The sequence below is a fragment of the Pseudorasbora parva genome, chromosome 16 (assembly GCF_024679245.1).
Source record: "Pseudorasbora parva isolate DD20220531a chromosome 16, ASM2467924v1, whole genome shotgun sequence".
Lineage (NCBI taxonomy): Eukaryota > Metazoa > Chordata > Actinopteri > Cypriniformes > Gobionidae > Pseudorasbora > Pseudorasbora parva.
Genome location: NC_090187.1, coordinates 25152069 through 25175708, shown reverse-complemented (window position 1 = coordinate 25175708; position 23640 = coordinate 25152069). Strand labels below are relative to the sequence as shown.

General features: G+C 41.1%; 1 protein-coding gene across 1 annotated transcript in view; it reads left to right on the top strand.

Annotated features, from left to right (window-relative positions):
• The window catches only part of kcp (kielin cysteine rich BMP regulator), a 64548-nt gene that overhangs the window by 29627 nt on the left and 11281 nt on the right, over positions 1-23640 (top strand). Inside the window, exons 21-41 of the mRNA XM_067420032.1 lie at positions 6919-7028; positions 7913-8006; positions 8137-8310; positions 9716-9798; positions 10307-10400; positions 10626-10808; positions 12752-12922; positions 13115-13291; positions 14339-14421; positions 15229-15402; positions 15536-15715; positions 16108-16372; positions 16880-16962; positions 17080-17173; positions 19555-19728; positions 20181-20263; positions 20336-20453; positions 21253-21335; positions 21413-21512; positions 21593-21681; positions 23136-23408. Coding sequence (XP_067276133.1) covers positions 6919-7028; positions 7913-8006; positions 8137-8310; positions 9716-9798; positions 10307-10400; positions 10626-10808; positions 12752-12922; positions 13115-13291; positions 14339-14421; positions 15229-15402; positions 15536-15715; positions 16108-16372; positions 16880-16962; positions 17080-17173; positions 19555-19728; positions 20181-20263; positions 20336-20453; positions 21253-21335; positions 21413-21512; positions 21593-21681; positions 23136-23408 — 2885 coding nt within the window. The remainder of the gene's footprint in view (positions 1-6918; positions 7029-7912; positions 8007-8136; positions 8311-9715; positions 9799-10306; positions 10401-10625; positions 10809-12751; positions 12923-13114; positions 13292-14338; positions 14422-15228; positions 15403-15535; positions 15716-16107; positions 16373-16879; positions 16963-17079; positions 17174-19554; positions 19729-20180; positions 20264-20335; positions 20454-21252; positions 21336-21412; positions 21513-21592; positions 21682-23135; positions 23409-23640) is intronic.

The following is a 23640-nucleotide window of genomic DNA, read 5'->3' as shown; positions in this document are numbered from 1 at the left end:
GCCACGCCTCTAACAGCACCACACAAACACAGTGAGAGAATGAGTCACTGAACCCATGAACTCTGACAGTACCCCTCCCCCTAGGAGCGTCTCCTGACGCTCCCAGGAGGACCTACCTGTCGATTGTAATCATCGATGAGGGAGTGATCCAGTATGTCCCTAGCAGGAATCCAACTCCTCTCCTCCGGACCGTAACCCTCCCAGTCCACCAAGTACTGAAATCCGCGTCCCCTCCGTCTCGAGTACAGAATACGGTTGACCGAATAAGTGGGTTCCCCATCTACGAGTCGCGGCCGTGGGGGAACCGGGGCAGGCGGGTTAATAGGAGAATGAAAAACAGGCTTTAATTTGGATACATGGAACACAGGATGAATCCTCCCGTACGCTGGAGGTAGTTTGAGGCGGACTGCTACCGGACTAATGATCTTGGTAACAGGAAACGGACCAATAAATTTGGGAGCCAATTTATTACATACGGAGCGCAGAGGAATATTCTTGGATGAAAGCCACACCTTTTGACCAACGACATAAACGGGAGGCTTAGACCGGTGGCGATCGGCTTGGCGATCGGATCGCCTGCCCCTGGACTTGGCCAATCTACCACAGCCTTAACCTTTTCGGGATCCATGCGCACTCCCTCGGATGAGACGATATACCCAAGGAAAGGAACTGACTGTGCATGAAATGCGCATTTCTCCGCCTTGACAAAAAGCCCATTCGCTAGCAACCTCTGGAGCACTCGTCTGACATGCTGAACATGTTCCTGGAGAGAAGAGGAAAAAATCAATATGTCGTCCAGGTAGACATAAATGAACTGATCGACCATATCTGTCAGCACATCATTGACGAGTGCTTGGAAGACCGCAGGGGAGTTAGACAGCCCGAAAGGCATGACCAAATATTCAAAATGGCCCCTGGGGGTATTAAACGCAGTCTTCCATTCATCCCCCTCCCTTATGCGGACCAAATGATAGGCATTACGTAAATCCAGTTTTGTGAATATAGATGCTCCTTGCAACCTCTCGAAGGCTGAAGACATCAACGGCAAAGGATAAGTATTCTTAACCGTGATGTTGTTCAACCCTCGGTAATCAATGCAAGGTCGCAAGGAACCATCCTTCTTACCCACAAAAAAGAACCGCGCCCCCGCTGGAGAAGAGAAGGGCCGGATGAACTTGGAAGCTAGCGAATCAGAAATGTATTTCTCCATGGCCTCCCTTTCTGGAACAGAAAGTGAGTATAACTTGCCTTTAGGCGGAGACGTACCTGGCTGTAATTCTATGGCACAGTCGTAAGGACGATGAGGAGGTAGAGAAGCAGCCCGGGACTTACTGAACACTTCCTTCAGGTCAAGATACTCCTGGGGCACGTTAGACAGGTTCACCGACTCATCCTGCAACACAGAACTAGACACAGACGTACAGGCAGACACAAGACAAGAGGCATAACACTGATTGCTCCATGCAGATATGGAGTTGAGTCCCCAGTCAACACGAGGATTGTGCTTGACTAGCCAGGGGTGACCGAGGACCATGGGAATCAGCGGAGAGTCCGTCAGGAGAAAGTCAATACTCTCCGTGTGGTTCCCTGAAGTCACCAGAGTAAGGCTGCTAATGGAATGTGTAATAGCAGGTAAATGCTGTCCGTTAAGAGCGTGAACAGTGATGGGATGGTGAAGTGGAACAATGGGTATCTGGAGCCGTACAGCGAGGGAATAGTCTAAAAAGTTACCTTCGGCTCCAGAGTCCACAAGCGCCTGACAGTCATGAGTCCTGTTTGCCCATTGCAGTCTTCCCGAGAGGAGGGTGGTGGACGAGGATTTCCCCAGCGTGGACCTACCCGACAGTAACCTCTTATCTACTGTCGGGCTTGATCTTTTACAGAGCAGTTACCGAGGAAATGCCCCGCTGCACCACAGTAGAGGCAAAGGCCCTGCGATCGTCGACGTTCCCTCTCCTCCCGGGAAAGCCGAGCTCGTCCGACCTGCATGGGCTCGTGATCGACCTGTGGGCTGACCTTGTTCTCCCGGGTGAACTCGTAGAATCCAGCGCCGCGTCTAGAACGTGAACGTTGATCCTGAAGCTCTAGCCTAGCGTCGACCCGTAACGCCAGCTCCATCAGCCCGTTGAGATCTTTAGGTAGGTCCAGAGCATATATATCTCTGTGAACACGGTCAGCCAGCCCATGCAGGAACATGTCCCACTGCGCCTCCTCATTCCAACGGCACTCAGCAGCTAGAGTCCGGAAGTCGATCATGTAATCAGATACGGGTCGATCACCCTGCTGCAAACTAGCCAGCCTCCGTGCTGCCTCACGACCCGCTACAGCGCGGTCAAAGACCCGCCTCATTTCCTCTGAGAGTGCCAGGAACGATGAACAGCATGGATGGTCATTGGCCCACACCGCCGTTCCCCAACGAGCGGCACGTCCCGATAGCAACGTTGTAATACGGTTTGTAGATGGGAAGGAAGGAGGCGGGAACCGGCGAACGTTTCAACAACATTTATTAAAAATAAATAAACAAAATGAAAGTAAAACCGCGGACAGCCCCTCACGGACGACTGCCCGCAAACACACACAAAATAAAACGTGGACAGCCCCTCACGGACGACTGCCCACAAACACATAAACAAAACAAAACATAACATAACATAAAATCCAGGCCTGGTCCTCTCTCGTCTTCTGCAGCTCTTGCTCCTCCTTATATATGCTCCCGTCACATGGCCGCGAGACGAGACCGGTGTGCCACGCAGCTGGCACTCGTGAACGTTAATCACCGGCCCGCTCTCGCGGTCCCTCGCCCTGCTGCCTGTCACACCACATACCCCCATCGCCCCTCGCAGGCCGGGGGGCACTCCCGAGACTGTGCTCTACTCCCCCCCCCTCTCCCGGGGGGGCCGATCACGGCGGCCACGGCACCTGGGGGTAAGGACAGAGAGGCGAGAGAAATGTAGACGGTAGCACGAGGAGCCCACGGAGCCCGCGGACGAGAGAGGGGAGAGAGGGAAAAAAGAAAGAAAGAGAAAAAAAAAAAATTCTGGTCCGGTTCCCAGACACACTGCCGTTCGGCCCTCCGCCCGCCGAGAGGCTCTTCCTCGCGGTGCTGTGCGATGGCACTGGACGCCTGGTGGGCAGCTCGAACCTCCTCCGCCCCCTGGCGGCCGGCGGTGACTCCTCCTTCCGAGGGACCCGGCATCGAGCCCCGCGCTCGCTGCTCCTCCCCTCTCAGGCGGATGGCAGCAGGCTCCGGCCCACGGCAAGCGCGGCGACTCCTCCGCTCCCTCTCGGACGGCAGCCACCCCACCTCGACCCAGGGGCACGGCAGCGAGGTCTCTGTCCCACCTTTCTCGCTCCATCACCATCGCCTCGGGCAGCCCTCGCGGTCTTTCATCATCCGCGCTGCCCGAACTCCTCAGCACCGCGATCCCCCTCAGCAGCGAGGGCTCTCCGACAGCGCGTCCCTCCTTCCTCCCGGGCTTCGGCACCAATGTAATACGGTTTGTAGATGGGAAGGAAGGAGGCGGGAACCGGCGAACGTTTCAACAACATTTATTAAAAATAAATAAACAAAATGAAAGTAAAACCGCGGACAGCCCCTCACGGACGACTGCCCGCAAACACACACAAAATAAAACGTGGACAGCCCCTCACGGACGACTGCCCACAAACACATAAACAAAACAAAACATAACATAACATAAAATCCAGGCCTGGTCCTCTCTCGTCTTCCGCAGCTCTTGCCCCTCCTTATATATGCTCCCGTCACATGGCCGCGAGACGAGACCGGTGTGCCACGCAGCTGGCACTCGTGAACGTTAATCACCGGCCCGCTCTCGCGGTCCCTCGCCCCGCTGCCTGTCACACCACAAACGTCAACACCAGTGCCACCTTCGAGGCCTCCGTGGAGAAGGTAATTGGCTGTAAAGAGAAGTATACAGAGCACCGAGTCAAAAATGATCTGCACAGGTCAGGTTCACCTGAATACCTCTCCGGAGTGGGAATCCGTGGTTCCTGACTGTTGGTGATAACAGCTGGAGTGGGGGGAACGGGCGGTGGGATGGGCGCAGTGGGTGGTGTTAGTTGTTGCATCCGACTGGTGAGCTCGGACACCTGCGTCACTAATGCCTGCACGGCCCGTGCTGTATTAGCCGCCTGATCCTCTTGACGCTCCATGCGCTGGTTGCTGGCAGTCAGATAGTCCTGTAATTGGTTAACACTCGCTGGATCCATCTTGGTCAGATCGTTCTGTCAGGTTAGCTCTGCTGGAAAAATACACAAGATCCAAAAGCGAGTTATAGGTTTTAATGAACCAAGTCTCACAAAAAGGAGGAAAAGCAGGAAGTCACAAGCTGTAGGACAGACAAGATCCCAGGCAGGAGATGCAGGCATGCAGGACTGTGATCACAGGGACGCAATGGGCAATCCAACGCCGAAGATCCTCCAGGAAAGACAACCCGACCAAGAACGCCAGGGAACAGGAACGTACACCTCACACACACAGGAAGCCTGTAACGATCTGACAAAGATAGTGGGTGAGTGAGGTGAATAAATAGGGGAGATAATCAGGTGCAGCTGGAGATGATGATGAGAGGAGCAATCAGTAGCCACGCCTCTAACAGCACCGCACAAACACAGTGAGAGAATGAGTCACTGAACCCATGAACCGTGACATGCCATGCTTGCTGGTGTTTCCTGATAAATATTTATATAATAGCCATGCTGCTTTAGATTTGCATAAACTTATTTGCACAAGTTTGCTTAGAACACCTCACATTGTGAGTTTTTCCTTTAAAGGGGTACTTCAGTAGCCTGGCTCACCCTTATACGTACTTCCACTCAATTTTCATTTTCCTTCAGTACTACGTTTTGGGACTGCGATGTATTCTTAGGTTTTCTCCAAACTATTTTTTACCGGTCCAATCAGCAAACAGAGGGAGTGGCTGAAAACGATGACGTTGATGTTGTTAAAGTCGGAGCAAGTACAATCTTTACTGGGGTTTGTTGGTGGCCATGATGCTGTGGCCCTCCTCCCCAACAGGGTGAATTCGGGAAAAGTTTAATTTTCCAGCTCGCTCTGTTAGTGGTGAAGGAGTTGGCTGAAGCTCAAGCATATGACATTTGATTTACAACATACAATCATGTTACAGACCACATCAGCAGCGCGTTCCCGATCACAAAACTCTCCTCCACTAGCCTGGATGCCAGCCGAACTTAGCCCCGCCCACAACATTTTTAGGTTGGGCGGTTCGGTCTGGACTCGATCCTCCTGATAGAGGAGTAATTAACCCCTGAACAGAAACTGTTCAGACCAATGAAATCATCAGGGTGGGCTTTAGACGATGGCGGACAGATGATAAACAGTAACGTAACCATGCACGTCATCAAAGGGGCTTGGATTATATTTGATCGAATCCTAAACGGCGAGATGATCATGTTGGGTAAGTACTCAGTGTATCATTGAATTCTTTTGTTTTTTTACAACACCGGCAAAGGTTGTTTATTCCAGCGCGCGTGCAGACAGGGTTGGCAAGTTTTTACAACAAAACCCGCCAACTACTACGGGGGGGGGTTCTCCGGGAAAAAAAGGTGTTTGGGGGGTAAAATGTGTGTTATTTTGGCAAGGTTGCTTGCTAAAATTCGCACTCATGGGTCTATATATCACATAATAGTCGCTTCAACCCGCGGACATAGAATACAACCCGCAGAAAAAACGCGGACTTGGCAACACAGGGCAGTTGAACTCTGTTGACATTTAATAACTAACGTAATGCGTCGCTTCGTTGCTCTGATTGGTTGTTGGTCTGTCCAATTGAGGTCTTTCCTGGTTTGGTTGAAACACGCCCCATTATCACAGCCCAATGGAGCAGTTTCAGACCCATATTCTGACTAGAATTGAGTATGACCACGTCAGGCTACTCCTCCACCTTGGCGTGAATAAATCACAATCCGAATGCACAAGTTTTAGGTTGTATCTCTGAGATGGCCTGCACATTTATTTTGACGGATTTCCAAGTGTGTAACAGGCGAAGGGCACATGACATACGTCACGACCAAACGTTAGCAATTTTTTTTATGCCAGATCCAGAGCAGTTCTGGGCAGATCCAATAGTTTTAAACTTTAACAGAGTACCCGCCTTTGCGGAAGTAAACGCTTGTCAATGGACAGTGGCCAGACTCTCTGTTCAAATGAAATGTACGAGAGTCTGGTAAGGCCAGGCTAGTACTTCAGCACTGGAAACATGAATCTGTATTTAAACTGGGTCATTAATGTAGTAGAAATGTGAAATTATTTTTTAATTTGGGACTTTCTAGACTGAGAAAAGACAGAAAATTTATTTTTGTCTCATGGGGATGAAAGACAACAATTACCAGAATGCTTCGCTGCCCTACGAGGCCACTCCCAAAGCCACGGCTACTGAATCACTGATCACGTGTCTGTTCAGTATAATGTAATTTAGCCGCTGAGGGAGTGTCAGCACAAACGCTGCAGGAGTCAGATTACATTTACTGTTATGAATGAGCTCTCGTGATAAGAGCTGAGGTAAACGCGTCAGTGCTAGCAGCATATAGATTCACAGCGCGTGTTCAGTCTGGTGTGTTTTCAGTTTATGCCTTTGGAAGCGTAACTTTCATCGAAATTAATTTGAGAAGTTAAAACACGTACATTGCTCAGCATAGCTCTCTTTACATGAATGTCTGTGGGGGGCACGATCATTCGAATATACTCCAGGGTTTCTACTGATAGAAAGCCATATGCTAATTGATGAAGTAACCCTTTAATGTCTACAAATGCTGGGTATGGACCAGAGCCACAAAATATTCAGGGTGTAACACTCGCTAACATCAATAACAATCCATTCGGTAGGACAGATAACCATCAGAATAAGTTATTGAGAAGATTATTTGATTATATGACAGGTGATGGGTGCTCTGACACCTGTGGGTCGTGCCAGTACAAGAAGCATTTGTATGAAAACGGGGAAACGTTCCAGGACCCGGATAATCCCTGTGAAACATGCACCTGTAAGGTACGCACAATACTAGGTCTTACGTTTTATGAATGTTTGATACAAGGTGTTGAAGGGTTAGTTCACCCAAAAATGAAAATTCTGTCATCAATTACTCACCCGCATGTCATTCGACACCCGTAAGACCTCTGTTCATCTTCCGAATAAAAATGAAGATATTTTTGTTGAAATCCGATGGCTCAGAAAGGCCTTCATTGACGCCAATGTCATTTCCTCTCTCAAGACCTATAAAAGGCACTAAAGACGTTGTTAAAAGTTTTTGTGCACAAAAAATAAATAAAATAACGACTTATATAGTGATGAGCTGATTTCAAAACAAAGATTCAAACCGTCATGAATCAGTGTATCAATTCATGATTCAAATCGCCAATGTCACATGATTTCAGCAGTTTGGCGGTTTGACATGCGATCTAAATCATAAATTGATACACTGATTCATAACAGTTCGAAGCTTTGTTTTGAAATCGGCCGATCACTATATAAGTCGTTATTTAGTTTTGTTGCGAACAAAAACTATTCTCGTCGCTTCATAAAACAATTTTTTATTGTATTCGACTTTTAACAATGTATTTAGTGCCATTTATGGGTCTTGAGAGAGGAAATTACATTGGTGTAAATGAAAGCCTTTCTGAGCCATCAGATTTAAACAAAAATATCTTCATTTGTGTTCAGAAAATGAACGGAGATCTTACGGGTGTCGAACGACATTAGGGTAATTAATTAAAGACAGAATTTTCATTTGGGGGGGGAAATAAACCTTTAATAGGCTTCAGGGTTTGTTGAATCTTAACCTTGAGTTTAGAGCAACTATTTAAATGTTTTAGTGTTTATTAAATGTTTCTCAACATAAATGGGTGTGTGTGTGTGTGTGTGTGTGTGTGTAGGAAGGTCAGGCTTCGTGCACAATGCCAGTATGTAAACAAGTAACGTGTTCTAATCCGTACACTCCTCCTGGAGAGTGCTGCCCCCAGTGTCCAGGTACACACTAACCTCAAATAATATGGTGTGCAAATTGGAAAATTGGAAAATGCAAAATATGGTGTGTAAATAATAATTGTGTGCAAACAAACAGTTATTGTCTCATCTTGCAATTTACTTCCCTTTCTAGACTGTGAATATGATAACCGCATCATTACTAATGGAGGTACAATTCCAAATCCTGGGAATCCATGTGAGGATTGTGTTTGCAGTGATGGACGTGTGGACTGTGGGAATCACCAGTGTCCAAGACCGAACTGCAACTATCCCCGTCCGGGGACGTGCTGCCAAAACAACTGCAATGGTGAGAGCCTTAAACATCAAAATTGCTTTTGGTTTTACTTTAGTTTTCCATTTTTATTTACATGTTTTACCTTAAAGGGTTAGTTCTCCCAAAAATTTTAATTTTTTTCGTTAATGATTCACCCCAATGTCGTTCCACACCCGAGGCCTTTCTGTCCTTTGAATGTAAGTGTATGCCCACTTGCTGTCCACGTCCAGAAGGTAATGAAAACATCATCAAAGTAGTCCATATGACATCAGTTGGTTAGTTAGACTCTTTTGAAGCATCGACAATACATTTTGGTCCAAAAATTACAAAAAATATGACTTTATTCAGCATTGTCTTCTCTTCCGTGGTCCTCAAATAAAGAATCAAACGGTCATGATTCAAGATTCGGATCGAGTGTCAAACTGTCAAACTGCTGAAATCACGTGACATTGGCAATATGAATCACGAATCAATCTGCTGATTCGCGACCGTTTGAATCTTTATTGAGGTGTGAAAACAAACACGGAAGAGAAGACGATGCTGAATAAAGTCGTATTTTTTGTTATTTTTGGACCAAAATGTATTGTAGACGCTTCAAAAGAGTCTTACGGGTTTAGAACGACATTGGGGTGGGTCATTAATAAAAGAAATTTCAGTTTTGGGTGAACTAACCCTTTAATGAAGGCACATTTCCTCAGACCATTCACAATTCGTCATTCTTTAATCGAACCAATTAATTTAGAAAAGTTGTGAGATTGAACAATTAGATACTTTATGTATAATAACTAAATATATGTTATAATATGTGTAATTAAGCCAAAGTCCTTTTTAAAACAAGTCATTTCATTCTGCGGCCATTTTTGAAACACTTCTCAGGTAAATGCTTTGAAGGCTTTGAATGAGTAACATCAAAATCTCCAAAACTGTTTTCCAAGCTTACAATTTAATTTCATATTTGCAATTAAATTGGAAAACCTGAGATTCTAATGCTGCAGAGACTCGATGACTTTACTAATCAACGTTTGGATCTTTCATTTAGAAGGCATGCAGGGCTTATTAGCCATATTGGGTTTTGCACTTTCTCCCATTCTTAAGTAATCGGAGTGCACCGTCTTCCTATATATGAAGTCTTTGATTAAGCCTAGAATAGAATATTCTTTATGTGCACATTTGTGAGGTGGAAACCCTCTAATTTCTGACCCTTAATATAAACACAAATTAGAGAATACAGCTAAAAGAAAGTGGGAGATCATTTGACCTTGAAACTATTTGATGAGAACTGATTGAGACCTTAAGCAACAGAATTTTCTTGTGTGTCCATTTGAATAGTCTCAAATTGCTCTCAATTTAACGACATTTCTCTTTAGGAGAAATAAAACTCTTTCCTGTAAGTATATGCAAACCAGTCACTTATAATGCTCCTCTCCCTTTCCTTCAGGATGTAGTTATGCAGGTAATGAGTATCCAAATGGAATGGAATTTCCACATCCAATAGAAAAATGCAGGATGTGCCGTTGCACCGTAAGTGTCTCTTGTACTCATATATGCTACCGTTCAAATGTTTCAGGTTGGTGAGAAAGGAATCTCTTATGATCATCAAGGATGGATTTATTTGATTAAATATTATTACAAGATTAATTTATTTAAATATTATACATTTATTTTGTGAAAAATGATTACATTTTAAGATAACTGTTTCTTTTGATGTAAAGCTGAATTTTCAGTATCGTTACTCCAGTCTTCAGTGTCAAATGATCCTTCAGAAATCATTCTAATGTGATGATTTGCTGCTCAAGAAACATTTATTTTTAATTATCAAGGTTATTTTCAGGATCTTTGATGAATAAAAAGTTCAAAATCTTTTGTAACATTATAATTGTCTTCACTGTGACTTTTGATCAATATAATACATCCTTGTTGAATAAATGTATTATTTTCTTTCAAAGAAAATACCATATTTTGAACAGTAACATCCATATAGAGTCATAGTTTAGATCTATGTTGTGTATCTGTTTGTGTTTGTCTTTAGAATGGTAACGTCCAGTGTCTGATGAAGCGATGTCCAGCTTTGCATTGTGCTGATAAATTCATTCAGTCAGGAGAGTGCTGCCCCCAGTGTCCAGGTCAAACTGCTGCTCTTACTGCCACAATCACTTCATGTCTGAGTCATCTTAATTACAAAATGACAATTTGAAGATTCAACTTTAAGCTGTTCATATGCTATTTACTAGCAATTCGAAATTACTATAATTTCAACATGTGACATTATTACAACCTCTTGTATATCTTCATAAAAGTGTATGTTTGCGTGTATGTAGACATAAATGTGTTTATCTTGTTCCCTACAGCACCCCCTGCTGACTGCTTTGTTGAAAGACAGTATTACAGACACACGCAGAATTTCCACCATCCCACTGACAGCTGTCAATCATGCTCCTGTACCAATGGGACGATAAGATGCCGACGCAGGCCCTGCCCCTCTGTTGCCTGCTCTCACCCCATAACTCAAGAGTGCTGTCGTACATGTGATGGTGAGACATTTCATAAAATCCCCAGAAGAGGATGTGTGAGCTTTAATGAGATACTTTTTTTTGGCAAGAAATTGATCAAACTTTTGAACTGTACCATCAAATATATCCCCCACACACACATCTGTGGGATGTGCTGAACAAACAGTTGCCACACCTCACAACTTACAGGACTTAAAGGATCCGCTGCTAACATCTTGGTAACAGATATCACAGCACACCTTCAGGGGTCTAGTGGATTCCATGCCTCGACTGGTCAGGGTTGTTTTGGCACAAAATAAGGGACCAACATCCATTAGGAAGGTGGTCATAATGTTATTTGATCGGTGTATGTATCAGGGGCGAGGGAGGCCGTATCCATTAAACAAAACTAGATGTGGAAAAATTGGATTTTCCAAAAATAACTTTTTTAACTAGTGTAACTAGTTTTTATACCTTTGCCGATGGCCATGAGGCTTGCCTCCATTGAGCCATTTGAGTTTTAACAGACGTGTGGTGAGTTTGATGGGTGGTAAATAGGAATGAATGAAACATGAAAGGATGCAATGCCTCCAGTGTGCGTACTGCGCTATGATTGGTTTGTATAATAAATCCTGCCTTTTTTAGTGCATGTTCTTGAATCGGTGTTAATGGGAAGACTAATTAAAAAGTAAGTAAACAACTCAATCACTTATATATCACTAATTTGTCATGTCAATATCAAATTTGAAATAGCTTGACTGTGGGTTTTTTTGTGTGAGGAATTTAAGGGTTAGTTCAACCAAAAATGAAAATTAGCCCATGATTTACTCACTTTCAAGTCATCCTGACATTCTTCAGACGAATAAATCCGAAGTTATATTAAAAAAGTCCTGGCTCTTCCAAGCTTTATAATGGCAGTGAATTGTTGCATTATTTTTGAAATCCATAAAAGTGCATCCGTCCGTCATTTAACTGCTCCACACGGCTTCGGGAAGTTAATAAATTCCTTCTAAAGTGAATCAATGCATTTGTGTAAAAAAAGTTCATATTTAAAACATTGCAAAGTAAATTATCTAGCTTCCGGCTGATCGCCTTCGGTATTCAACTTGCGAAAAAAATGTAGCATCTCTATATCAGTTCAAAATGCTTACGCTACGTCTGACGACATTTCACACCAGTTACACTCATCAGACGGAGCCCTTTAAAGCTAGGCTACATCTTCGTGTCTGTGAGCAGTTTGCACAAGCTTGATGAAAACAATATACAGAGCTGAAAATAAGCTGACTATTAAAAAGAAAAGCTGAACATTAGTGTTTATTAGTCTTTAGTTATTATGCAATAAATGTAAAAATGCATCAAAACACTAATTTCATGAAATGTATATTTGTTTTAATAAATAGAACATTATACATAGAATATTTAGTTGAAAGTACAAAATAGAACTGTATTTGGTCTCTTTTGTATGTAATGACAATTTAACCAGGAAAATTAAAAGAAACTATGTAAAAAAATGTATTATTAATTTATGTCAATTTCAAATACTTATATCACTGACAACAGTAGTCTGGCCAGGATATCATCATTTAAAAGTTGTTTTTGCAGCCCTCAACTGATGTTGATGTTGACAAGTTGTGTTTTGGCCTGAAGCTCCACCCTCCACCTATCGACCAATCACGAGTTAGTAGTGTTTCGGCATGCGGGTTGCCAGCTGTGCTTTAGTTACCACAGCTGCAGAACTACAAACGTTCCTGCTGGATTCTGCAGCCTATCTGGCAACCTCGAGTCAGGGGGCGGGGGAAAGGGGATACACCGCTCTACAGTCATTTGAAAGTGATTGGAGTACCAGTTTTGGCCACAATCTTACATACACTTTTAAATGTAACAAGGATAAAACATTACATTTGGTATATAAAGAAAAATGTGAGGACTTTGCCTCCTAATTTTAAAATACACAGCACACCACTAATGCCTGTCTGTCTCTGCAGGCTGTCTGTATAATGGGAGTGAACACGCTAACGGCGCTACATTTCAGGATGCATCAGACCCATGCAGGACGTGTGTTTGTCGTGATGGGACGGTCACATGTGACCGTAATCACTGTCTCCGCAATGCCTGCCCTCACGCTGTACAGGGCAGGTGCTGCCCACAATGTGATGGTATGTGTTTGTGTAAATTTATACACATTTGTATGAAGATTTGCATGATGTACAGAACATTAAAAGAGTTGAATATTATAGGCGGCTGTTTAAGTGTCTTATAAATTATACAATTTATTTGATATCATAATTATTATTAATATTATTATAATAATTATAATGATTATTATGAGTTGAATTTTTTTTCTTCAGGCTGCATGTATGCTGACGTGGAGTACAGGAACGGTCAGGAGTTTACAGACCCTTCTGATCACTGCAGTCGTTGCATGTGCATGAATGGTCATGTGACCTGCAATAGGAGGCCATGTCACAACGCAGGATGTAGTTACCCCACCACTCGGCCAGACCAGTGTTGTCCTGTGTGTGATGGTACCGTATATAACTATGTCAATGTCAATTCATATAACTATGAATTTATATTTTACAGTAATTCTCTTCTGATAAAATGAGAACAAAGTGTTGAAGACTGTACTACGATGATTTTTGTCCAATCACATGCTCTTTAAAGGGTTACTTCAGCGATTAGCATAAGGCTTTGTATCAGTAGAAACCCTGGAGTATATTCAAATAAATGTGCTTTCCCCTCTCATATCCCTCTGAGACGAGAGATTTATGCATTTTATTTCTGGAAAAATTCCTCCTATGATGCAAATTGACGATATTTGCATCATAGATAGGAGGAATGTTTGGCCAAAGGCTAAAGACTACAGCCAGCAGAGGGAGCCATTTCCGCATGTTTTGATCCCGCGCATGGGGATGGAGATCACACTCACAGCTACAGGCACTCATTTAAACGGAGCTATGGTGAGCAATGGAAGTCTTTTAACTTGTCAAATTAATTTCTATGAAAGTTAAGCTTGCAAAGGCATGAACTGAAACGCGCCAGACTGAACTGGCGTTGTGAATGTATGCCGCGAGTGTAGTCGTGATTACCTCAGCTCTCATCACGAGAGCTCATCAGCTCATTTATCTCACTCCTGCAGTTAGTGCTCAGTGCTGTGAGACTCGCGCGGCGACTCACTCATTATATTGAACACACACGTTTGGTTTTTAATTGTAGTGTCTTCTCCATCTCAGTGACAGCAATCTAGTAGCGGTGGCTTTGGTAATGGCCTCACAGGGCAGCGAAGCATTCTGGGAATTGTAGTCTTTCATCCCCATGAGACAAAAATACATTTTCTGTCTGTTCTCAGTCTAGAAGGCACCAATTTCAAAAATAATTTCACATTTTTACTACATTAATGACCCAGTTTAAATACAGATTCATCTTCCCAGCGCTGAAGTACCCCTTTAAAAATGAGAGTACCCCTTCCCTTCATAACACCTGCAACTGACTTGTAAATTGCAAATTAGTGTTTATGGCTGTGGCTTAAGCATATGACCCACACAGTGTGTGTGTGTGTGTTTATTGCACAGGCTGTCAGTTTGATGGAAGAGTTTATGCAAATTGTGAAACGTTCCCATCACCCACAACATCATGTGACGAGTGCAGATGTTCTGTAAGTACATTCACAAACAAATAATTATGACAATTAAAGTCATGATTATGTTGATTTTATTTTTACGGTTTAATACAATAGTTTTTTCTACCTACCTATTTATTTTCTATCTATCTATCTATCTATCTATCTATCTATCTATCTATCTATCTATCTATCTATCTATCTATCTATCTATCTATCTATCTATCTATCTATCTATCTATCTATCCATCCATCCATCCATCCATCCATCCATCCATCCATCCATCCATCCATCCCTCTCTCTCTCTCTCTCTCTCTCTCTCTCTCTCTCTCTCTCTCTCTCTCTCTCTCTCTCTGTCTGTTTAACTGCCTGTCTGTCTGTTTAACTGCCTGCCTGCCTGTCTGTCTGTTTAACTGCCTGTTTGTCTGTCTGTTTAACTGCCTGTCTGTCTGTCTGTCTGTTTAACTGCCTGTCTGTCTGTCTGTTTAACTGCCTGTCTGTCTGTCTGTTTAACTGTCTCTCTGTCTGTTTAACTGTCTGTCTGTCATTTCAATTTAAAATTACTTCATTGGCATGACTATATAATACATTATTGGCAAAGCTTAGAATATATGCACAAAAAATATAGTAAACAGTGTAAAAAATTAGAACATGTGAGCATTTGATACCTCAGTTTATCCATCCTTCTGTCTATTGCTCTGTATATCGTTCTGTCGTTCTATCTGTCATTCTATGTGTCATTCTATCTATCGTTATCTCTGTATAAATGAATCAAACATAATTACGTTTTATCTGAGTGTTTATGTGAATTAATGGTGGGGCTGGATGTTTTTGTTGACCAGAGAGGTGAGGTTCAGTGTTCTCCTAAACGCTGTCCCAGCATCTCCTGCTCTCACCCTCAGCGGGACTCCTGCAAATGCCAAGTGTGTGAAGGCTGTCAGTTCCACAATCAAGAATGTGTAAATGGGGAACGTTTCCTTGATCCCAACGATCACTGCCAGGACTGTATTTGTCTGGTACACAAATAAACACCACACTTTTACCAAAGTTTATCTTCATTTTGAACCGTATATCATTATATATATTTTGTGAAAGGTTTTTCTTGTTGCTGCTACTGTGCTTTAGTTTTACTTAATATATACTGTGTAGAATGGAAGTGTATCATGCACACCCGTGTCTTGTCGGGAAGCTCCCTGCAAGCGGCCCGTGCGTCCTCCAGGCGAGTGCTGTCCTGTGTGCACAGGGACATGTGAACACCTGGGAAAGGTGCATGAGAATGGTGCCACATTCATCCCATCCAACGACCGTTGCTCTACCTGCAAATGTCTGGTGAGACCACCGATTTATATGTGTACATTTACCATTGTAAATATAATTACACCAGTTACTTCTCTGATTGTCACAATAATTTTAGGCTAGCAACAATGGATTGAAAAAAGTGGCCTTGATATACCATGTTTTTCAACAATCAAATCAAATATTAAATAAAAATTATTATAAAATGTAATGTATAAAAAAATATATATTGTATTAGAATTTTGGGGGGCATATACTATGTACTATTGTGTGTTTCCTCTCAAGCACAATGCAAATATCATAGTGCTGTACATGTATATGGTAATCAAACATTTTATACTGTATATCAACAAACTGTATCCTGGTGTTAACATCTGAGACCATTACCGGATCACAGCATAATGCATCTTTTTTTTTTTTTCCAGAGTGGAGTCGTGTTGTGTGAGGGGAAGCTGTGTTCTCAGCAGTGCACTCATCCTGTGCGGCATAGGCAATGCTGTCCAGTGTGTGACAGATGTCTGTTTGAAAAGGAGAAGTATGAAAACACACAAACGTTCTACGCCCCCTCTGACCCCTGTAGGCGCTGCGTGTGTCAGAACGGCTCAGTTACGTGCACCACGGTCACCTGTCCTGTGGTTTCCTGCCAGAATCCCATCACCCCACAGGGACAGTGCTGCTCACAGTGCAGAGGTCAGTGTGTGTCGAAAAATGGTCAGTAGTAATGTGGATATATTACGAAGGAGGATGCCAGATTCATGTATAATGTTTTAGTCTAGCAACAATACATTAACAAGTGCCATTGTGATGCCTTGTTTTTTTTCCTACTGTCTACAATTAAAGAAAAATTGTTTACTTCTACACTGCTGTCTCAGATTAAGTTATTATAATTTTACGCCAGCAACAATACATGAACAAAAGAGTGCCATTGTTAATACAATGTAATAATACAATGTAATATTTTTTACAATGGTAGGATCATGTGTTTTCTCTTGAGTACCTGCACGTATCTTAGTACATAAATATGGCATTTAAACAGTATGCTGTTATTGTATACTGTATAATTAAAAAAAATCAAGCTCTATTGAGATCAATTCAGCTCACTAGGCTTTGGAAAACATGCATGTCTGTTTAGATGTGGGTTTGTGTTTTTGTGATTTTCTGATCTGAGTTCGACCTGTGATCTCTTTGGCTTCACAGTATGTGTTCAACAAGATCAGAAGTATGAAGAAGGACAGAGCTTGACCCTCCCCAATGACCCTTGCTTGAACTGCACCTGTGTGGTAAGGCGCTCAATATACGCAAATTCAGCCGTTAGCTTTTCATCCTCAACATCCTGCTGACTCAAGCATGAGATTTGAACGATAGAAAGGTTCAGTGTTCACAAATGTGTGTTTCAGGACGGCGAGGTGAGCTGCGTAGGTCCTAGGTGTGCTAAACTGACCTGCATGCATCAGGTCACTGACCTCGGCTCCTGCTGTCCCCGCTGCAGAGGTACAGGCACATCCTTTAGGACATATAACATTTAATTTTTTTCCACTGACATAGACGTATAATGTTAGTCAAATTTCTTTGGATCAGTTTAGTTTTTCATGATAATTGCCGAGCCTTTGTGTGACCCCTGGACTTGACCTCTGTTATGATATGCTAAACTTTTTTGGTCATGTGTACTTAGATTAATGAATGACCCATTTTATGTTTTGAATAAGTACTTTTAAAAAATTATTATTATTTAATTAACTATAAATTACAAATTAACACAATTAAATGTTTTAAGAAAAATACATTTAATATATTAAATTTAATAATACTATTTATGCATATATTTAAAAAAAAACACTTATCAGCCCTAGTGATAAAAACCTATACCAAAATGTATTTAAAATATATTTATTTCATACTAAGTGTTCTAAAAATCCATTAACATATTTACTGTCATATCGCTTGAGACTTACTGATGTAAATATTATAATTAAACTTTATTTGGAGTACTTCTTTATTGCACAATGCACTTTTCTTAATATTAAGACTAAAATGTGTTTTAATATCACTATTAAAGGGGGGGGGGGGACACACACTCAGTTTCAGTCAATCTCATGTCATTCTTGAGTACCTATAGAGTAGTATTGCATCCTTCATATCTCCGAAAAGTCTTTAGTTTTATTATATTTATAAAAGAAATATAGGCTGTACCGAGTCTTTCCGGAAAAACCTGAGCGCCTGGAGGCGTATCGTGTGGGCGGAGCTAAAGAATGACGAGTGCGAACAAAGCGGTGACGTCCTCAAGCGTGGAGAAGCGCATGGTTATCAATCTCAGCTAATAGATATATGATCCAGAATCAAATCTGAGGCTGAAATAAATTGAACAGGAGAAACAGCAACAGCAGGACGTCCGTCTCTCTGGTATGTACTGTATTTAGTGGCCTGTCAACATTTGCGCTTGTTTACTGGCAGTTTATGAGGACATGATTCGGTTTATGGACTATTGTATGCGACTAAACCTTAGCAGTAGCAAGCAAAACGGTTTTGCACGTCAGACTAGTGTAACATTATACATAGAACAACAATGGAGTAACCGTTAACCCATTTGAATGACGAAGCACACGATCGTGTTGTTTACTGATGTTTACTCACGCGACGATAGCCAACAGCACAAACATTTGAAGCAGTTTTACTCACCAGCTGCTTCCAAAGCAGGACCGAATCTTTATCGCTGGGACTGCTCCATCAAAAACACACTTCTTTGGTATGATTTGGTGAAGTCCTGTGACAGCAGTGGCCATGGAAATCCACTTTGCGACGCGACTGAAACAATGTGAAGCTTCCCGTCATTTTGGCGTTTAAATCGGTTCAAATGCAGTGCTGCCTTCCCGGAATGCTGTGCTGAAGCGTTGAAGTCGCTTGATGTCACCCATAGGAATAAAGTGGAGCGCGGCGCAGAGTGTTTATGGGCGTGCATTTCCTCTCTCGCTCTAGTCACGCGTGCGCACCCTTCCGGGAGAAGAGCCCGTACGGCCCATACAAGGACCTTCCGCTCTTATTAACGTCAAGCCGACCCATACTCGAAAAAAACTCTCCGAAACTTGTGAGAAACCCAAAGGAGTATTTTTGACACAGAAATACTCCATCAAACGTCCAACATTAGTTTTTGAAACTTTGTCTATGTTTAGGATGGGAATCCAAGTCTTTAACAGTGTAAAAAGCTCAGTATGCATGAACCAGCATTTCACCCCCCCCCCCCCCCCCCCCCTTTAATAAAAATAATATGATCTCTATAATGTCAGTCTTTAAATGCAAGATATTTGTATTTGTAGTATACTTAACATAAAATTAATGTATTTCAAATACATTTTAGTATATTTATTTTTCACTTGGGTGAAATAAAATATGATATTAAATAGGACATTTCTGTCCCTACATTAAAATATATATTCACCAAAAACTTAAAACGTTCATAAAGAGATGATCGAATAAATCCATATGAATCCAAGTCTTCTGAAGAAACACGATCACTTTATATGATTAACAGATTTAATTTAGGTAATTTTTACATATAAAGAAGAACATAAAAAGAAGCTCAGCCGTATTTGCTTGGCAAGAACAAACCTTATTGGTCCTTGCGAAAGCTCAAATGCGCTGCGCAACATGGTTTTTGTGCATCAAGAATACTTTGAACTGTGTTCATTGATCAATGTTTATATGTGTTAAATATGTTTATCATATAAAGCAAACATGTCTCCTATTTCTTCATTATCTTCATTTGTTTTTTCGAAGATGGATTTGGATTTCATTTTTGGGTGAACTATCCCTTTAAATAAGATCATAATTTGATTGACTTTGAAATAAGTGCTAAGAAACCTGTCTCTCTTTCTCAGGCTGTTTTTATGATAGCGTTGAGCATCTTGAAGGCAGTACCTGGTTTCCATCCAGTGGTTCCTGCATGTCCTGTATGTGTGTGGATGGAGTGACCACCTGCTCAGAGATCCACTGTCTCTCCACCTGTCTAAACCAGATCAGCGTGCCGGGAGAATGCTGCCCAGTGTGCGCAGGTACAACTACAATCCCTACAAACAGTTTGATCCCACTTTATGTGGCCTTAACTACTACTTACATCAAAAAATAAGTACAATGCACTTATTGTGTTCATACTGTATTGCAAAACATTTTTGCTGATATTGAGGTGGGATACGGGTACAGTTAGGGACAGGTGTGGTACCCATAGTAAGTTTAGGGGTGGGGTTAGTTGTAAAGGATGGGTCAACAGTGTACTTATAAATGTAACTACAGAAATTAATTACAGATGTAATTACAGGCAGGTATTTTTATAAGTACAATGTAAAAACATGTATGCACACGATAAGTGCATTGTATCAAATGATTCATTTAAATGTTAGTACATAGTAGTTAAGGCCACCTAATATAAAGTGGGTCCAACTGTTTTGTGCATGCATTTTTTTGTGTGGAAGTTTAACGTTTGAAATGTGTTTGTTTCTCCTGTCAGACTGCCTGTTTGAAGGCCATTTGTACAGCCCTGGAGAGAGTTTCTACCCCTCTAGTAACCCCTGTCAGATCTGCACCTGTGAAGTATGGCTCATCACAATATTTTGTGTGCATATGCTGGTTTGCTTGCTTTACGGTGTTGTGTCTGTGTTGTAGGTGATGCCAGACGGGAAACAGCACTTACGCTGCTACAGGAAGCAGTGCCCGAGTCTTGTGGACTGTCCTAAACACAATATCCTACACAGCTCTGACTCCTGCTGCCCTGTCTGTGCACGTAAGAATGAACAGATTTGCTGTGAACAGATTTTCTACAGTGCTGTGCTATAGTTTCGTGTTTTTCGTATAACCATATAGTCTCTTTTTTTCCTCACATATTACATTTATTGGTAACGATTTACAAAAATGTACAGTAAAAGTTATATTTGTTCATAATACATTAATGTTAATTTTTATTTTTTTATTTTTAATTACTTTTAGGTTAATTTTAACAAAATTAACCTTAGTGTAAAGTTTTGCCCAAATCATTTTGAGTCAAATTCTTATCAGTGTTGTTATCGTGTGTATTAAATCTATTAAAAAAAGTTTTTGGTAATTCAAATAAAGATTAAATAAATTTCATTGGATGTTGACTTAAAGAAGTATAAGTTAAAGTCCTAAAATAACTAAAAACTAAAATTTAAGTAAAAAATTATGTGATGAAAATGATAAAAGCACATGTCACAATTTGCTATAATGAGCAGTGGGCTCATTTTAAAATCATTGAAAATAGACTTTATTATATGCCATATTTAATTTGAGATGATCAAAAATACATTTTAAATTATTTAAGTCCTGTACATTTTCTAGTTTAATTCAATTTCAAATAGTTTTTTTCTACACAGATTTTTTTTTAGGTCAGACATATTTTCAGTATTTGCCAGGTAAATTATTAAGACTCCACTTCACAAATGCAGCATTTTGATCAAACTGTATTTATGATAGAATTTATCTCTTTGAAGAAGCATTTTCAAATCTTTTTCATATAGTTGAATCATTTGATTCTAAGCTAGATTGTTTAATTCTTGTGGTTTCAGAGCCCCTCAGTAACTGCACAGCTACGCTGATCGGTAATGAAGTGTTGGCCACTGATGATCCGTGTTTCACCTGTCAGTGCAAGGTATCGAAACGCACTGCTGTTTTGTAAAACCATGTGCATTAATATGGAATGATGATGATGTTTATGTTTGTGTTTAGGATTTGACGTGGACGTGCATTCATCAGGGCTGCCCTCCTCTCAGCTGCTCTCCAGATGATCAGTACACAGCCCCTGATTCCTGCTGCCCCGTCTGTGATGGTACAGTCTCGCTATCAGAAATATTGCAGCATCACTTCTTCCAGTGTATGTGTGCTCACTTGTATATGTTTTTGTCTCAGAGTGCGTATTAGAGGACAACAAAACCCACGTACCAAGCGGCCTGAGATGGACAGATAGGGAGAATGAGTGTATCACCTGCACCTGCAAAGTGAGGAACTAAAATGGAACTATCAGGAAAATATTTTAGTCGAAACAAAAAAACTATTTAAAGGAAAAACTCCTTTTGATGGTTTTATGCTATTTTTTAAGAAGCAAACTTGTCAGGTTATGTCAGTTTTATCAGGAAGTTCTTGTTATGATGCTTTAAATAGGAAAATTCAATTCAAGTTTGTTTGTATAACACTTTTCACAGGCCTACATACTGTTTTAAAGCAGCTCTTCAAATGCATGTGTTCAGTGTTACAATTTAGGAAGCATTCTGTTATCAGTCAGAGATGAGTGTGTCAAAGTAATGAGCGATAGTTAGTTAACGTCAACGTAACGAACATATTCAGATAACACAATGAACATGTTAGGCAGCAATTACATCTTATGTACAATATGAGGGTAATATACCATATAAGGATAATATTTAATAGTAAGTCGATCCACATTTGGCGTCATCCCCAAATAACATTCTCAGAACTTTGGTTAATGTTCTGGAGATGTTCTCTTAAAGTTATGAACAAAGGTTCTCCCAGTAATGTTAATAGAAAGGTAATTTGTAGTTATCTAGTCTTTAAAACTGTTCTCAAAACATTAGCACTAAAGCATTATTTATACATCATTTATAAAACGTTTCAGTTGGACGTTCATATAATGTATTTTAAACGTTACTTCTTTTTTCAAAACGTTCAACATTCATGAAGTGATGTTCCCATAATGTTTGTAAAATGACAAAATGGAGTGTTCCCTTTAATGTTTTTGCTAACCTTTGCATAAACAAGAAAAAAAAAAAAAGAAAAAAAAAAAAATATATATATATATATATATATATATATATATATATATATATAAAAATCTGTATCTTTGAAATGTTTAAACATTCAGAAATAATGTTTCTGTACCTTAATAAGAATGTTATCAGACCGTTCTTAGAACATATTTTTTGTTAGCTGGGTCTGAAGTCTTCACATTTGTCTGCAGCGACTAAAATTGCTAACTGCTGCAATCTATAGTTAGCCTACCTCAGGATGGGCATCCCAATAGAAACAGGAACGCAAACGGAGAAGAATTAGCATAGCTGCTTATTTGTCTGGCTATCACCAGACCAAGCTTCATTTAAATTTAAACATTGTCACAGGCAGATCATGCTGAGTTTACCCAGTCTAGCTGCTTATAGCATTTTAAACAAAAAAGGATCATGTAATGATCGTACTATTTCATCAGATATAATTGTAATAAGTTTATTAGAAGCAATATGTGAATGATTGGCTAAAGAATGTGAGGCTAAACATTTCTCACATCAACCAAACCAATCAAACCCTGATGTTTAACAGAATCGCACATTTATTGATTTATTGAGGGATTTATTGATTGTTTAATGCAGTATGAAGCACATTTTAAAGTAATTCATGTGTGTGTGTGTGTGTGCGTGCGTGCGTGTGTGTGTGTGTGTTTTAGCAAGGGCACATCGAGTGTGAGCTGCAGGAGTGTCCTCCTCTTGATTGTCCGGATGGATCAGTCAAAATAAAGAACCCTGGGAAGTGCTGTCTAGAGTGCAAAGGCATCTCAACTCTTGTGCACTACATAGACACAGATGCACAGTGTGCTTATGAGGGTCAGCTGTACAGCCACAATGACCACTGGGAGGTGGACAAGTGTACGTCCTGCATCTGTGTGTTCGGAGAAGTGCACTGCCAAACTCAGAGATGCCCAACGCTCACATGTGTCTCGGTGAGATGATGACATGCACCTTTGAGGTTATATTAGTGAGGACTTCACATAGTTTTAAACCTGTCGACAAGCTTTTAAATGTAGGCCCAGCGAGTCCTTAAAAATTCTTATATTTGATCAAATTTAAGGTCATGAAAAGCCTTACATATCTTAAATAGCATAATAATTTTTTTTATTGTCATTTCAACAGGTCTTAAAGGAATAGTTCACCCAAAAATGAAAATTAACCCAT